This window comes from Salvia hispanica, chromosome 4 (assembly GCF_029641045.1).
Source record: "Salvia hispanica isolate PSC_SH4W2 chromosome 4, Shi_PSC_v1, whole genome shotgun sequence".
Classification (NCBI taxonomy): Eukaryota; Viridiplantae; Streptophyta; class Magnoliopsida; order Lamiales; family Lamiaceae; genus Salvia; species Salvia hispanica.
Window position 1 is genome coordinate 44,233,817 of NC_142695.1, and position 18,934 is coordinate 44,252,750.

Below are 18,934 nucleotides of genomic sequence, written 5' to 3' on the forward strand. Positions count from 1 at the left end.
TCTTCTCCGTAAAAATGGCGGACAACACCGGCTAAGCCCCTGCTGGAGCGGGGGGCTTGGCCTCTGCTGGTTCCGTCATTGTAGCTAGAGGGATACCTGGATGGGAAGAGTTACATTCACACAATGTTTTCCTATAGGTGCTCTTTGCACCAAAATAAGTTGAAAAAGTAGTTACATTCACACAAAGTCGAAAAAGTTGTATCGTGTATCGTATCGAAAATATCGGTATGAAAGAATTTCATAACATTATCGTATCGAAAATTTCGATATATCGAATTTCGATATATCGAACTTTCGATATGGATAATATCAATATTATTACTAGGGCTGGGTAAATATACCGAAAAAACGGTATATCGATCGTATCGTATTAAAAAATATCGAAAAATATCGAATTTTCGGTATACCGAAACTTTCGGTACGATACAATACCGTATCGAAAGTTTTCGGTATGATAACGATATGAATTTTCTTATACCGCGGTATACCGTTTTATATCGAATATACGATATATATCGATATTATGGGTATACCGAAATATATCGAAAATCAATACGTAGCGAATTATCGATACATATCGTTTATACCGATGATAATGATGATGATGATGATGATGATGATGATAATAATAATAATAATAATAATAATAATAATAATAATAATAATAATAATAATAATAAAATTTATTTTTTTAAGATTAAAAGTTTAAATCATAAATATATCTATATAACTTAATTTATAGTATATTTTTTGATTATGAAGATATGGACAATGTTTATTTTATTATGTTAAAATTATATTAATTTTGGTTTTATTTTTCGGTTTTGAAATTATATTTTTTGGTATACAGGTATTCGAAATGGTATAAAATTTCGGTATATCGTACGAAATTTCGATATACCGTTTAGAACGGTATACCGAAGTTCGGTACGATATACCGAAATTTGGAAACGATAACAGTATAGTTTTTTTCCATACCGAAATTTCGGTATACCGAAACTTTTGAAACAATAACGATATAAAATTCTTTCATATCGATATTTTCGGTATGATAACGAAACAAAATTTTTGATACGGTATATCGTATCGACCCAACCCTAATTATTACCGTATCGATATTTCGATATATCGTGCCGAAATTCGGTATACCGTTCAGAACGATATATCAACGATTGATACTTCAATATCGTATAAAAATTTCAATATATTTCGATATGGGGTATATATCGATAATTCAGTATGTATTGATTTTCAATATAATTCGGTATATCGAAAATATCGATATATATCGTATATTCATAATAAAATGATATGTCGGGGTATAAATCGTTATCGTATCGAAAACTTACGATATGGTATTATATCGTATCGAAAATTACAATATAACAAAAATTCGATAATTTTTTGATATTTTTCTATACGATACGAGCGATATATCATTTTTTCGGTATTTTTCTCCAGCCCCATATAAAATCAACTTTATAGTAAAACATAACAGCCTGAAACTGAGAGAAGTTTGAAATGAGATGTGAAGATGTATAGAGCAGAGACCATTATGGAAATATGAGCTAGATTCGAGGTATTTACAAAATCACATAGTCTCAACATATATATGCATGTCCAGAAAACCATCGAGAATACAAAACAGAATTAAAACGTACATAGAAACAAAAAGGCAACATAAAATTTACACGATGGAATAGATTGATTAAAGTAAAAATCAAAGTTTTTGATGATGAATCTTACAATAGCTTAATTAAGAAAACGCAGAGAGAGAGAGAGAGCTAGTTATTTGATTTAAAGGCTGCATGCATTCAGATCGATCTCCTCTTGATGTTCCTGTTAGAATAAAAACTAACATCAATAGCCATCAAAATCTACACACACACACACACATATTATTAAGCATAATACCTAATTTTATAGTACCGAGTTAGAATATTAGAAATATGGAGCATATATCATATTTGAAACATATGGAGACTTTATTCGCGGGGTGCGTTATAATGCTAACTCTTCTTAAATTCCTAACTTGTTAACTCATCAACCCAACATATTAAAAATGTCAACACAATGACATTAGTATGTCAACACAAATTTAATGACATACTTATGACTTTTGTGTTGACTTTTAAAAATAGATTTCAAACACAATGACATAACTATCTATGTCAACTAAATTAGTGTTGACATTTTATAAACTGCGTTGATGAGTTAGTAAGTTAACAAATTTAAAAAAGTTAGCAATCGATCACATACCCTTTATTCACATTACCAAATATAGATAAATGCTTAGATAATAACATGTAGACATCTCATGCTATTAGTAAAATATTAACAAACAAAACACCAAGGAAAAACCAGAACTTTCAAGGAAAACCTAGAAAAATCATGCACTTATTTATAGGTAGTCCACTTGACAAAGAAGGCAAGAGTCAATAAACTATTTTTGTGGGAAGAATACCCACGTGCTAATCAGCAAAAGTTTTGATCAGAAGCAGACAAACATCAGTCAAACACATCAGTTTTGTACAGTACAATCTACACATCAATTTACTGTCAGAATTTTTTAACAAGTTGGCTGAACTTCAATGCAAACCTAGCTACTGATCACAGTGATAAGGCATGCTTGATATTATTTATGATCACAGGTACATTGGCCCCAAAATTAAATCCTGATGGAAACCATTCATAAAAAAACTATATGAAACTCTTAGTTTTTTTCTTCTTTAAGAAAAATGCAAATGTATGAGTACGGGTGATAGAGAAAGCTAGACAACTCAATAAGGTTTATGGTGTCAAGATCAGTTTTTACAACTAAAATCTTGATTTTGCTATCCAGCGACTTGTCAGCCTTTACGGAGTAAGTCATAAAACATGAGCCAGCTCAATAATTTTTACTATACTATTAAAGTAGCTTCTTTATCCCTTTTTAGAAGATGAAAGACATTCTCTTCTAATTACATGTGAGCTTCTCATCCACTACTACCCCAATTCCTGAAAAGAATTGCAGTACTTTACACTGTCAAATGTAAATCTTTACACTTTATTTTACAAGCTTCTCCAACCACATATACGCTAACATTGTATTTTTATTAAATTTTATAGGATGTGATAAATATAAAATTATTAGTTATCTTGTTATATTAACTATAGAAACCAAGTCATATAATTAAAATATTATAAGGCGGTGTTCAGTTTCCTAGATAAAATAGTAGCAATATATAATTTAGGATTAAATTATGAGATTATTTAGTAGGAGGGTGTTGACTATGACTAATTATCACATGACTATCAATCTAGGATTAAGTCATGAGATGAAATCTCATGAACCAAACATAATACAAATTTAATCATGAGATATAATCTTGCAAACCGAACCCCCACTTTTAATACTAAACTATTATGCATAGTCAGTAATCGGTATGCTTACTAGAACTAATCAATAATACCACTAACTTTTGATTTGTAGCAATTTCAACATCCTCAATGAAAACGGCATAGTTTACAGAACAAATTTTGTTGTGAAAAAACCAAGGATGCCTAAATTGTTACAAATCAAAATGTTATGGCATTATTGACACAGTTTAGAACATGAATCGAATTTGTAAAATAGATCAAATGCAATGATATGTTGTGCACCTCGATACAATATAAAATAGAGGACTGTGTGAATGCACTTCATACTCAGATAATATAATTTTGGGATTGATCTAACCAAGTTTAAATAATTAATCTAAAAAGATAAAAGATTTATAAGCTAGATGTATACCCCAAGCTTGTGGGCTGATCAAAATCCTATGTTATCCATTAAGTAACGTACAATCCAATTGCTGCAATTTTTCATCGTATATCTATATATATTTGTATACTCCTATTAAACTCAATATATAAGGCACCTTCAAATAGACTCTCTCTCAAAAGCTTGATCATTTTAAAAAAGAATACAACATGCTACAGAAGGATGAAAACACTATATAAGATCCCTAATCAAATTAAAAAATTACTTTTGAAACACACAGAGTTTCATGGAGTGAATAAATATGCATAACTATAATCACATTTCTAATATATACCAAAAATCTCAAAATAAAAAGTCATGTTACAGAATCGGATTCTCTGAAAATGATGGGAAGTAGAAGGAAAATAAATTGATTTGAGGAAGAATCATACCAACTCATGTTTTTAATATACTATTTTTGGAAGCTAGATGTGCACATAATTGGGATCACCATTATATGATTTTTTTTTATTAAGGGTAGATAATCTATTTTATTTTAAATATGATAATAATATTAACAATTAATAACGACTAAACAATTAAGCCCATGTCCTTTTTTGCATTATTATCAAATTGGCATTGATGAATTTTAAAGAAAAAAATTAATATAAACTAACCATTCGGACAAAATTGCATCATTGAGATGTCCCACAAAATCTTAGCAGACAGAAGGCGATCTAGTAAAGATATATATGTAAAGGACATTTAATTATTTAAAAACATATTTTCTAGAACGCCCCCACAACGATTTATTGATGCACTAATAAAAATAATGTAATTAGTGGGAAGCTAATGCTAATGGCGCTTTCATTAGCATACACCAAACATTTTAAAAAAACATTTCTACTTTATTGTATAATAATTACAAATGATTAGATATCACATCATATGCCAATTTATCCCACACCAATATTACAAATTATAGGATTTTAATTGGTTTCAGATGTCAAAGCCTCAAAATTATAACGAAATGAAATCAATCAGCAAAGTGCTAAGTATATTTGATCTTCCATATTCAGATAATTCTAAGATGATATAAATATATATAAATATATTAAATAATAGTAGTTATATTTAAAATGAGAATTAAAATCAATAGTATCAATTGAATTTATTGATTTACTAGTATAAAGCATGACATATGTTGCAATATTCTCTAGCTAACTTAAATATAGAAATTAATATAATTATTGATTAAAAGCTAAATTAGATACTCCCTCTGTCCGCGAATAGGAGTCCCGGTTGGCCATTTTCATCCGTCCGCCATTAGGAGTCCCGGTTAGACATTTTATTATAAAAAATGACCCCATTGTTCCCTTAATTTAGAAGCTGCAATTAATTTTAATCCACTTTGATTGCAATTTCTCACTCTCTCTCTTAATGTTAGATTTCATTATTCCAAAGAATAAAGCAAATAATAATATAAATGGGTCTCATATTCCACTATCACACACTTTAATTATTATACTCAAACTTATCTTAAAACCTGCACCCAACTCAACCGGGACTCCTATTCGCGGACGGAGGGAGTATGATATATCCTAAAACTATGAAAGAAATTTATTCATACATATACTGATATTGTATGTCACATAAATTGATATACAAAACCGTCATGATATTATTGATATTGTGTGCGACATAGATTTGATATTTATATTTATTTATATTCATATTCTATAAATATAATACTGATGTACTAATAATATAGTACTTAGTTTTAATTAACTGTCACTTGTATTTTTCATCTCATACTGATAATAACGTTGATTAATACTTACATCCATAACAGAATCCACACTACCACCATATATTTCATAATCTAATGATAAATATGGAGTACTAGTACTAGTATGATCTTAAGGTGTGTTCATAGGGGTTTATGACCCTATATTATATTGAATAGTTTTGATTAAATCAAACTATTAACAGCATGGTGTTTACTTGTACTTGATCTACGTTTAAAGTAGTTGGCTAATTTTATTTTAACTATGATGTTTTTAGAATATACATGCAATAAAACATTAAAATGTAAGATTTACTTTTAAAAGTTTTGGATTTGACCTTATAACATGTAACCAAGGACAAAAATATATTATAAACTATAACGAGCAAATTATAATAAAAAAATACACTTCTTAATAGAGCTAATAAACTCAATAACATTATATTTTTGGAGAGACAATTTTCTTTTGAATGATCTTCAAACACTTTCTACATACCTAATATAACTAAAACATCTTATAAATCGTTTTACATACACTATCTAAACTATAAAGGCTCTTTTAAACCAAAGGCCCTTTAAATCAAATGCTATGAAGTACTCCCTAGGAGTATTATGCAAATAGTATTTTGGATTATGTATCCCATCTCACAGGTAGGATAAGTAGTACAAATCTTAATTATACTACTATCATTTATTGATTTATTAATGTAGGAAGTGTTAAATTATCTTTCAATTATTAATTGATTAACTAAATTACCAAAGAATCTGTATTCTGCTACTATATTTACTATCTTGGCACATATATTGTTTAGTACATACTCATAATCAAACATGGTATTGATACTTTATATAATGAGTGGGTCTTCGGTGCGCTCCACAATATAGATGCACAAGAGATCATACATTTTAAGAGCCTAATTATTATAAATAACCCTATTTAATTAATCATCCCTAATAATCAGTATTCTGATTAGTCTTGCGCTGGCTCCCACACATAATGACATAAGTATTCATCTTATATCACCGGCCCTAGTCATACTTCTTATGAAATGATGAAACCTTTGTAACATACAATTCAAACATTTAATTTTGTAAAATACATCAAGGAATGGTATTTGGATTGATGAAAGTATACAGAACAAAGAGAGACATACTCATGATATGATTGAATTTTGATATTATAGAGAGAGAGGTGGAGCAAAATAATTGAATATTTTGTCGAATATAGGCATAAACAATCAAAAAAGCCATCCCCCACACTCAGAACTCATATGAAATATCAATGGGGAATCCAAAAAAGATGATGCCCATCAGAATGGAAGGCTGACATCAAATAGAGTAGTACTCAGATTAATCGCTTGTTTTTTGTTTTTTGTTTTTTATAGAAAAAAAAGAAGATGGGTTCTCAAAACGGAAATATACTACCATCATTATACCTTAATTAACTAAAAAAGGGTACATTTTTGTAGACAAATTAAGAATATTTAATGTCACCATTTTTAGAAATATTCACAACTGGTAATCACTAACGATACTAAATGTTGAACTTGAAAGAGATATTCGAGATTCTTCTAATATATAGATGTGACAAATAGAGGCAGTAAATCTGAAATAAGTGAAGGAAAGGACAGTGGGAGTAGTTATGAGATATGAAATTATAATTTATGTACTTTAGTCTATAACACTGTAGATTCAATCTGGAAGTAAATTTTTGGATCAAAGTCAATATTTTTGAGTTCCCAATTTAGTGCTGGAAATTAGGGTTTATGAAGTGCAACGGATCCAATCCCAGAAAATTAGTCCTTTCGTTAAATCTCTATATTTGCAAAAACAGCATATAATAACCACTACTTAATTAATCTCTAATCTTGTTAATCTATTAACTATTTATCTACTGTTATTAACCAGATTCAAAAATCAGAAAAAATCCGAGCGACCAAAATTGTAACATGAAATCACAACACATAACATAAAAAAGAGGGTTTGTAATCCATGAAATAAATCTTGAGATATAAGAGAGAGAATTTACCGGTTTATTTTGAAGATTCAAGAAAACGGCATTGAGGAAGAGGATGAAGAATTGGAATCATCGTCATTCTTGGTGGGCTTCTTCTTCTTCTTGTACGGAATCCCCCTGGCTTTAGCTTGACACTCCTTGACTTCCCTCAGGTAGATCCTGATGGCCCCCGAGGCGAACGGATTGGTGTCAGGAGATCCTCCGTTCTCCTCGTAGGCCGCGCGCAGACGCCCAATCAGGGCGTCTAGGCTGCCCCACGCCTGCCTCAAGGGGCAGGTGCAGGGCGCGGGCGGCTCAGGCTGCCCGTAGAATATGCACCCTTGGAGGTGCACTTTCGTCTTCCCGAACTGATCGAGGTAACGGAGGAAATCGAGCACGTGGTTGCTGTTGCACTCGGGCAGCGCCACCGCAGGCCTCTGGTTGCGGAGGAACTGCCCGAAGGTGTTCCAGTCGCGCCGCTTCTGCGACTCGTACCTGCTTGGAGTCGCAGAAGCGGCGGATGGATCTCCTCCGCCGCCGCTCCAGGATGAACCGTCTCCGCCTCTGTCCATTCTAAATTGAGAAACAACAAAAACAACACACCATTAAAAAAATTTATTTGGGAGAATTGGTGTGACTAAATAAGGCAAGATTAGAGAAACTCACATCAGAGAGGGGTGAGTTGACATGCAATGGGCCACATGCAGTTGCTTGCTTTCTCTAGATCTCTATCTCTCCCTCCCTTTTTCTCTAAAAATCCTTATCTTTACATTCAATAATTCTAAATTAGTCCTAATTTTTTTATTAAGTCATTAAATATATTAAATGAGAGTCATATCCAACAATTTGCTAGCGTTTAATTTATTAGAGGAGTCAAATTGTAAGCAAAGTCACATATACTCTGTTTATCGAGTCACGACAAATGCTTTCTATGTATTACTCCTAATTTTTACTGACAGCTAAACCCTACTCCATAATCCATATAGCATTAATTTCCTCAAAATCCACATTTATGTATGGAGAGAAATTATAAATTAACTTTGTAAATCAAAATAAATGGAAAGAAAGAAAGATGCCCATATATATAAAAACACAACTAAATAAAATTTTATGATATATGCGGCTTTTACTATTGGATCTACATAGTATATTTAATGTTTAAATTGCAATAATTGTTTGTAGAATAATATGTCAAAATTAGCAGCCCCATCTCCCCACTAGTGTACGATGGCCTTTAAAATATTGGAAAGTTTCTTATGTTGACAAAATGTAATCTCCATTAGTATCTCTAGGGCAGCGACTGCCAATAGCTTATAGTGTAAAAAATTTATGATATCGATGGATACCTTATACTATTAATTTACATCTATATCGTCACTGTTTTTTATTATAGTATTTTTCCATGATGATTATAATTTACACTCCTATTAGATTATTCTGCAACATTTATACATGATGTGAGAAGACTTTAAATTATAGTGTCGGAATAATAGAACACGAATTTATTGCTTATACTAGTTTATCACCGGCTTTATTTTTTTAGGACAAAATGAAATATTGCTTGGGAGTAACAATTTATGGCGAGATTGGATTTGTGGAGATAATTATAAATAAATACAGCACGGATACGGCGAATAAATCACTCCATAAAGTAAATGTAGGAAAAAAGAAAAGGACTAAATATGATTTATACTTAGTGGAGAAAAAGACCCACCCTGTAACTGTATATTTTTGACAAAATATGTTTTGAGAGAAAATGGGTTCAATACTGTATATGGCTATTGTCGAATTAAATCCAATTGTCCAATTCATGATAGAGAGATTGACTTTCCCAAATAAGTTTAAAACCTATTTATTACAGAATTTTCTCTCTCCAACTTGAATTTTTTCCATTATGTATTCAAGTAAAATTATTGAATTATTTTCGAAATATGTTTCAATCAATTAAATGTATTACTGTTATTTTCTCTATAAATATGTTTCGGAAAATGTTTCAATCAATTATATACTAGTATTATCATTGATGTTGGCCTTTTGCGCATAGAGTGAGTTGTAGCACAATCACACTATTTGTGTTCATATAATAGTATATAATTTCTCTTGAGAATTTTTGATTATTAAAAAAATTCTATATAATTTATTTATGTGTATATACCGTTGATAAAATATCTTAGATTCCAAATATTTGTTAGCATAAATATGTCAATTTAAATGATTGTAATATTTATGCATATGTGCATTTCTTTTATTTGTCATATATGCATATGATTATGGATTTTATGTTTTGAATGGATTAATGATTTTATATTGATATTTTGAATATTATTTTTTCTTAAAGAGTGATTTTTCTTTTTTACAGAGATCAATAGGTGTGGTAATTAACATACTACTATGTTTGTGTTGTTTTATTTTTAAACTGATTTAATGTTATCCTTTTTGTTGTCTAAATACTTAGTATATAGATTTCTTAATTTTATATTTTGTGTAATATTCTTTCTCATGTTAATTGGTTAGTTGACAATATAAAATTAGTATGAGAAAAAAAATTTGGTTCGTGCATTGCACGGGGCATGAAAACTAGTTTTAATTAAATGATTAACTCATAGTACCTATTATAATAACTCGATTTGGTACGTACATAATTTTTTGCGAATAATGGTCATAGTTAATTTCATTTTGTTAATAGACAATATAGTTTTGACATTTTGCACGTTTCACAAACAAATGTATATGATTCTATTGTTATATATTGCACTAAGGTCATTGTATACTATGTATTTGTGTCATTAATCAACGTAACACATTAAACTTCATTATATCATAACTCTCAAATTTGGGAACACACTTAAATGTAACATTTTTCGATATTATATTGAACTTTGGTCATTGTGTATATTAACTTAAGGCACAAGACTAATGCAATGAAATGAAGAACATGTCATATCGTACATTTTTCGTGTAAATTTCTTCGTTTGAAGATATGCAATTGAAATCTTATTAAAATCATACTTTCTCCATTTTCTAAAAATAGAACTTCTGTCATTTTTGGTCTGTTTCTAAAAGTAGAAACTTTGCATTTACTCCACACAATCCACTAACACTAGCTCCACAACTTTTTCTCTTCATCGCTCTTATTTTAACTAGTTTTACTCTTCATCTCTCATACTTTACCAATTTTGCATTAAATTCGTGCCGTTTTCAAAGTTTCTATTTTTAGGACACGGCGGGAGTAATAAATTGAGAGGATTCCATAATATTCAATTTTTTTTTATGATTTTTGATATTAAAGGATCGACATAACATTAAAGATTAAAAAAATTTACAGTATTATAACACAATATCGAGTTCATTATCAATATTGTATTACAAATTTCCCTTTTACTATTATATAAATTCATACATAGTAACTTTTACATCACAAAATGTATGAGAATCATTGTACTACTTAATAAAAATAATTTACCATTATGACTGAAAGATATCAATTCCCAATTTCCCATCCACTTTGCAGTTAGCAAAGAGTTAAAAAGTAACATAAAAAAAAGTAGTATCCGTTCCGGATCCTATCATTCTGCGCCAATAATTCAAATAATAGGAAATATTTTACTACTAATTGTGTGTATCATGCAAGCCAATCACATCACATAAACCACGATCTATTTTAAAATGTATTAGCTGATTGTAGGAAAATTTAATGCTACAATATTTCTGATTTGACTAGTTTGATAGTAATGGGATTATGGATTCAAATATAAAGCTACTATACACATAGGGCTATTTAATACTGCTATTTATTTCTTCTTGCGATTATATTAAGCACTAATTTTTTATAGTATTAGTGATGGGTGTCATTTTCATATGGAATTGGAATATCACACGGAATCCACATTTTGTGGATATTGCCACATTAATAAGACTCTTCTCACGTTTTTGGAAGCATGAATAGTTGTGAATGAATTAATCTCCCGTAGAAATTTTGACACTTCATCCATCTAGAGATATATGACACTTGAGATTTTAAGAAATGTTGTTTTCTGTTTAAATGAAAAAGAGAAATTATATTTTTATATATTAATGTTAGAGAGAATTTTATTAAAAAATAAAATATGATACTTTTTTGAGACCGTAAATGAAAGTGTGACAATTTAAAATATATTCCCATATTAGTTTCATACATTTGCTCAAAACAAAGTTTTTGATTCTACAAATTAAGTGTTTTACTTTCTTTACGTGTGAATTTGTTATTTTTTGAGTTAATTGTAGTTTTGTAATAAGTCGTGAGTATCATTTTTTTTACTCTGTTTAACAATACATCTTTCAATCTTGAGTGAACTATAAAAATAGGCTATGGATTCCGTTTGCACGCATGCAGTTTTTGAACTTTAAAAATATTATTTGCGGTCTCTAGACTTTTTTATTTTTTCATGTTTGTTGTCTTTTTGCACATTTTTCATTTTTAGACTAAAATGCCCCTCAACTCACGGAGGACATTTTCATACTTTTCTTTATCAACTCATTTATTTTGGCACATTTAGTTTTCCTCTCTCTCATCCTCTCTCACTCTCACTCTATTTAGCATTTGAATAATTTTATTTCTATACGTTTTTTAAACTAACACATTTATATTGATACACTCAAAATTTTCAATTCATTTTCTATACTTTTCTTTATCACCTCAAAATATAGAAAATAAAACTATTCTTAAAGTGTGCCAACATGAATGAGTTGATAAAAAAGTAGTAAAATATTATCCAATAGTTTAGGGGCATTTCAGTCCGAAAAAATAAAAAAGGTGCGCAATGATCAATAACATACAAACATCAAAATCCAAGGACTGCAGGTGATATTCTTAAAGTCCGGGACCACATACATGCAAATGGTGAAGTTTAGGGGCCATTTTTATTTCACTCTTAAATCTCTAAATACAAAAATTATGAGATTTACAATTTATACGATTTTAAATCATCAATAGAAATTAGGCAAAATTAAGACTGATAGTGGTGGGGAAAATGTAATGGTGGACTACCGCTTTGACAAACATACTGCTAGTTTAATTTGACCAAAAATAAAATGATGTAGTAAATTCAAAATTATGTTATCATGTTTTTACACTATGATTTAATTTATTTTTTTGAATCTAAAATAGAAGATTATTAAGAATATTTGCAACGCGCGTGTTATGTTTTCCATCTATTGAATAGCTAAAAGGCCGGATTTAAGAGTTTAGATGTGAAACTGGGCTTCAAATGAGAATTTTGTTCTACGAGACCTTTCAGTAGAAAGTTATAGAATTAGTATCAAAAGATTTAGAAGTTTGTATATAATTTGGTTAGTCATTCATTAACGAGTAGTTAATGATAAATTACTCTTTTGAGCTTTTACATGATTCTTTGTGAATTTTCTGTAGTCGTGTAATAACAAATTAATTGTAGTGAATATCTAGGGATTTAATAAGGATACAAAAAAATTAGGTTTTTGAGTTATATAAGTGATTATAGGGTTGTATTATATTGTACTCCTTCCGTTCCATAGTAATGGAGACAAAACTTTTCGGTACAGAGATTAAGAAAAATTGGGTTAGGTGAATTAAGTAAAGAGAGAATACAGTGGAAAATGAAAAAGGTAGAGAGATGAAGATAGAAAAAAGTAAGAGAGAGTAAAGTAGACGTGGAAAAATGTGTTGACTTTTACTAAAAAGAGAAATGACTCTATTACTATGGAACGGACGGAAATGGAAAAACGCCCCTATTACTATGGAACGGAGGGAGTAACTTTTTAAGTTGTTAACTTTGCTAATTCATCAACGCAGTGTATTAAAAATGTCAATACGATAACATTAAAATGTCAACACGGTATATTGAAATGTCAACAAAATTATGTGTTGACGTTTTACTGTCATCGTGCTGATATTTTTAATAAACTGAGTTGATGAGTTAGCAGAGTTAGAAACTTATGAAAATTAGCAATTGATCATCCTCCAGTGATTATGTGTATAGCTTCTATAGTAATTGTGCCTGGATTAATTATTTGTGAATGGTAAGTATGAGTAATAGAGAAAAGAAATAGTGAGACTCATGTTGTTAGTAATGTAACGTGTGATGAAAAGAAATTTTGAGCACTATATTTAATAAATTAATATATAAAGATTAAGTGGATGCATAATTAAATGGGGAAGGGAAAAAAATAAAGTAGGAGAGGAAAAATAGAATAAAATATGTGATACTTCTTCCGTCCCAGATAATTTGTTTCATTTTTTTATTTCGGTCTATCCCATATAATTTGTTCCATTTCACTTTTTTACCATTTTTGGTAGTGGATCCCATATTCCACTAACTCATTCCTACTCATATTTTATTATAAAACTAATATATAAAATTAGGATCTACATTCCACTAATTTTTTCAACTCATTTTTTATTACATTTCTTAAAATCCGTGCCCGATCAAAGTGAGACGAATTATCTGGGACATAGAAGTATAATGTCAAATAAAAATAATTCAAGTTACTTATAATAATTTAAAATAAAATACGACTCAATTAATTTGAGATTGAGGGCGGAGTATTAGTGTATATGATATGGACACAATCTCACCGATTCTTATAATTAGTTGAAACTATAAAAGATGTTAGTGTCTTATAAGTATTGAACAATAGTTTCTGACTTTTGAGTTAATTCATGTAATAAACCCTTTTCCACACGTACTTTTTTACCAGTTCCGTACCTTTTTTCCTCCAAGTAACTGAATCTGTACTTCAAAATATTCTGATTACGATTATACTAGATATATCATCATCGAAAGTAAAATAGAATGGACCACTCTACTAGTATTCGGGTCAATATATAAGACAATGTTAGCATGATAATTTGAAATATTGTACTACTATCTAGTAAGTGGTATACATCTATAATTAATTGTTAAACTAATATTCAGAAAATTTTCTTGTCATTGAAGTGTTAGCGTCGGGATTCTCAAAACGCGATTATATAGTATCGGTGTTTCTGGTTCGAGCTATGTTATTGTTAGCATTTATTGGAACAAACTGATGGTGGTTACAAGTCAAACTCAACAATAATAAAAATACATAATAAATTTAATCATTATTGGATTGTTTCAAAAATACAAAGCCCAAGTAATTACAGCAGGCAGGGTTGCAGACTGCAGTTCACAAACACTGTAGTTATGTTGACTAAATACGCATTTATATTGATTAATTGATAGGGGGCAATCGTACGAAGTAGAGTGAATTGAAATTGGATTGTATTGTATATTCGTTCAAACTTGTCCATTTTCCTTTTCTAATTACATGTTGGTGGTGTTAGAAATAATGAGATAAAATTCTCAATAAAGCTATGCAACTAAATTTTGTACAACCAAAAATTGGTTTATTTGAGAAAAAAATGTAATTTATTTATGCATTTAATTTAAAAGTATAGACATATATATAATATAGGGAAGATAACAATCGAAGGAAGACGTATTATTTATTTATGCATTTAATTTAAAAGTATAGACATATATATAATATCTAAAATTCTCAAGCCGTATACAGGCGGTACTCTAATTATTACAATCGAAGGAAGATAACAACAATAAAAGTGGAATGAATATTACAATGGAATTAATAAAACAAACCGAACTATAAGTCGAGTCGAGGGAAGCCCTCTTTCCGCAAGACAAATTACGCCCCGGCTAGTGCTCACGGAATGGCGTATTGTCCCCAAAGATAAAACGACTTCCTCCTAGCGTGTAGAAGCACCTCAAACCCGCTAGGCACCGGCGAACTTGATGGAGTTCCGAGAATCGAGCTATGCAATGCTCCCAAGATGCACACTATGATGTAGAGAACTTGAGAGAAGAGAGAATGCTTTTTGTTGGTGTGTTTTTCATCTCTCAAACCCACCTATTTATAGGATAGGAGAGACCACTTCAAAAGTCTTGGCATTAAGGGTCACCATAAACCAATTGGAGGTTACAAAACATGAAAAGCCAAAGGACTTGAAGGTGAAAAGCTTGAAGCCTTTTCAAATATTACACGTTTTCAACAATCCCCCACATTGGTTAGAGCACTGCAAGCTCAAACCAACACAAGACGTGTATGCATGCATGCAGACTCTTGCTCAATTCTCGAGAAACAATATTGCATTTGGAATAGTAGCTTGGGGCTTTGAACTTTCCATAGTCAACACTATCGGGCATACCGGCGGCCTGGTGGACGTGATGCCTTGAACCATTCCTCCTTGGTGTATACCGAGACAATAATATTGACACAATACTATTTACAAACTCATCAGTTCTCACGTTTGTGTCCTTTATTGGCCATGGAACACCACTTTGGATTCATAAGTGATTCACATGTTGAAGCGGCCCACACTTCTTTACTTACATAGGTGATTCTTTTCCGGGTATCCTGCAGTACCCACCTCCTTGAGGCTTCTAAGAATCATTAAAAGTCAAAATTTAGCCTCTTACCACATACAGGTTACAACACTCAATGCTTTCTAAAGAATGAGCGAAGATAAAATATCTTCCGAGTGTTACAACTAGAGTCATATAGCTTTGTTTTCCCATTGAACCAAGCCCATGGGATCTCCAATCGTATGGTTGGGTTACTGATGCACTTTTTATTTGCACTATAAATACCTGCAAGTATACAGAGTAGGTATAGTATAGCAAAAGGTTAGTACCGGGTATCAAACACGGGGAAGATGTACACAAAGTGTCTATCTTCTACTAGAACTCAATTACTATCTGGAGAAACAAGAATTTTTGGAAACTTTTGAAAACAGTAAATATTAAAAACAGTAAACAACTAAATGCAAGCAAATCACGGAGAGAAAAGTATAGAGATAAGGGGAATTCCAGGGATGTGCTTTCACTTTTATGGTTATACAAATTCCAAACTACAATACCCTAGCACAGTTAATACTTTGAAAGGACGAGTCACCTAGCTTATGCTCATGCGATACAAACGTTGATTACTAACATTAGGGTTGTCAATCCTAACACGTAACTCCAAAAAGCTCCTAAGACCCTTGAAAAGTCCTCACTCTCAATTAACAGTGCCGTTTTAAAGGAAGCTAACTGTAGTGTCTACTAAGTGGATCTAACTCGCTAGAACTCTGTCACAGTTATGAAGCAAGTTGTATTGAATCATACATAATTGTGTCACTCAATTATGAAGCATCATGATTAACTTAGGGAAGAAACAAAGTAAAAACAAAACGGATATTAAATAGAAAACAGAATTGTATAACCAAAGTTGCTACTAACACATCCCTAGAATCCTATGAGTTTAGTTACACATGACTGAATAAACTAAAAACATAGATTGAAGGGAAAACAATTTGAACATAAAACTAAAGCAAATAAAACCCGTAGGTTGAATCCTTGTCGTTCTTGATGTTCTTGAAATCCTTCTCCAACTCCTTGCACAATTGAAGTACTCTAGCTTTTGATCTCTATGAATGTTGCAAGTAGTCACTCTCTTTCTCTATGAATGTGTTCTTGTTGTGTCAAACTCCTTTTGATGAAGCTTGAGGTCCTATTTATAGGGGAAGATTATTCCTCATCATAGAAGGAAAAGATCTTCAAAGTTTGGTAAATCTTGGAGCAAATCTAGGGCTGGTCGGATTCGCCGCCTTTCTCCAGTGGGCCGCCGCACCTTGGCCGGCGGTCGCCGCGTTGGAGTCCAGAGACTCTGACCCTTCGGTGGCGGACCGCCACATGTCCTCCGGCGGTCGCCGGGCGAGACTCTTCTCCTAGCGTAAATTTCCGAGGCGGGCCGCCACATAGCTCTGACCGCCGGGCGCCGGCGGTCGCCGTACAACTTCGCGGCGGTCGCTGGTCGCCGTCTGACTCCAGATTTCCAGACTATGCGTTTTTACTCTCCTTTTCGGCTCAAATATGCACATTTCTCACAAAACACGTCAAAATACCAAAATGTATAGAATATGCAAATAATGGACATGTAGAGTGATTTTGATAACAAAAACGGACCAAATAATGGCCTTAAAACAGTGCAAAATCCGGGCGTATCAACTCCCCCAAACTTACATTTTTGTTTGTCCTCGAACAAAACACTAAAGACGCAATAATAGACGCACGGAATGCACAAGGAGTAGACGTCATAATTGCCTCAAAAGATGAAAGAATAGATTAAGCATGGATTAACACAATCAAATCAAGCAAGGCTTAATAGTGCACTTTCATTACTAACTCGTGGAACACCTTGAATTCAAGCACTCACATGTGGCAAACTTCCAAAGATGGGAAGTGTTCTTTCTCTCACTCTCAAAGTGTATAAAGGTAAAGTGTAAATCACTCAAATCATGCATCATGCAAAGTTTACCATAGGCTTGCTCAAAGTCTAATCCCTCCTCTACTCAATGTGATTAAGCATCAAAAGTCCGAAAGGTCTTTCTTTTCGGTTGTAACGTAGGCTCTTTGGTAGGTGAGGAATATTTGGCTAAAAAGTGACCTAAATATAAAAATATCCCAAGTAGAGTTAAGATGACTCCACTTTTCTAAAACTTAAGGCACTTCTAACACTTTATTTTTCTCCTTCAATTTACTTTCAATCCTTTGATTTTATTTTCTTTTCACAACCTTTCACATATTTTTTTTTTTTTTTTTTACACATCCTTTCTTTTTTTTCCTAAGATCAAGCACATATTTGGAATTTTTCTCAATTTCACAACTTGTACTTTCTTAATATTAAGCACACTACTTTTTATACTTTCCTCCTTATCTCTCCAATTCCTTTACAAAAGAAGATAACAAAAACTATACTAACCCAAGGAATTGTCCCCCCATTTATTTTGGCTTCCAAAGAAAAGGCTCAAAGGCTCAAAATTGGCTCCAAAGGAAAAATTTGAGAGGGTCGAAAATTTTGGATATAAAAGTAGCTAAGAAAAGACGGCCTAACATCCTCCTAAATCAACTTAAACACTATGTAAACTTAGGTAGACTAGGAGCAAGTTCTAGAAACATATACATGCATACAGATAAATCACACAAGAAAGAATTTAAGGCTCAAATCTCACAAGGTAAAAGCACGATTCAAGGCGAACAAGCAATTCACTAATTATGCACCTTTTCACCCAACCATCATATCAAAACGTTAAGCCACACTTAAACATAGATGGAATATAATATCATTGGCAACTCGGTCTAATGTGTCCCTAAGCATGCGTGTTTCTAAGTTCTTCATGTTATGTTCATGACATGGATTCAAGAAAACATTTTTAGAACACAAAAATCTCCTACGGGTTTTTGGAAAATTAAAGCAAAAACAAACTAACAACAAAAAGAAAACCCTAAACTCACGGTCCACCACTTCATCCCCCCAAACTTATTTACAACAAAGTGTAAAATAAGTTTGTAGAGTCGGTAGGGACGTGAGTATACTACTGAAAACAAAAACGTACCCT

General features: G+C 31.6%; 1 protein-coding gene across 1 annotated transcript; it reads right to left on the minus strand.

Moving 5' to 3' along the window:
* Positions 1–1,580: 1,580 nt before the first annotated feature.
* Positions 1,581–8,312, minus strand: LOC125196967 (protein LIGHT-DEPENDENT SHORT HYPOCOTYLS 10-like). The gene is made up of 3 exons (XM_048095641.2): positions 8,170–8,312; positions 7,537–8,076; positions 1,581–1,839 (listed from the first exon to the last, which is right to left on the minus strand). Exons 1-2 carry the CDS (start codon positions 8,190–8,192, stop codon positions 7,554–7,556), a joined length of 546 nt encoding a protein of 181 aa, XP_047951598.1. The 5' UTR covers positions 8,193–8,312; the 3' UTR covers positions 1,581–1,839; positions 7,537–7,553.
* Positions 8,313–18,934: the final 10,622 nt, after the last annotated feature.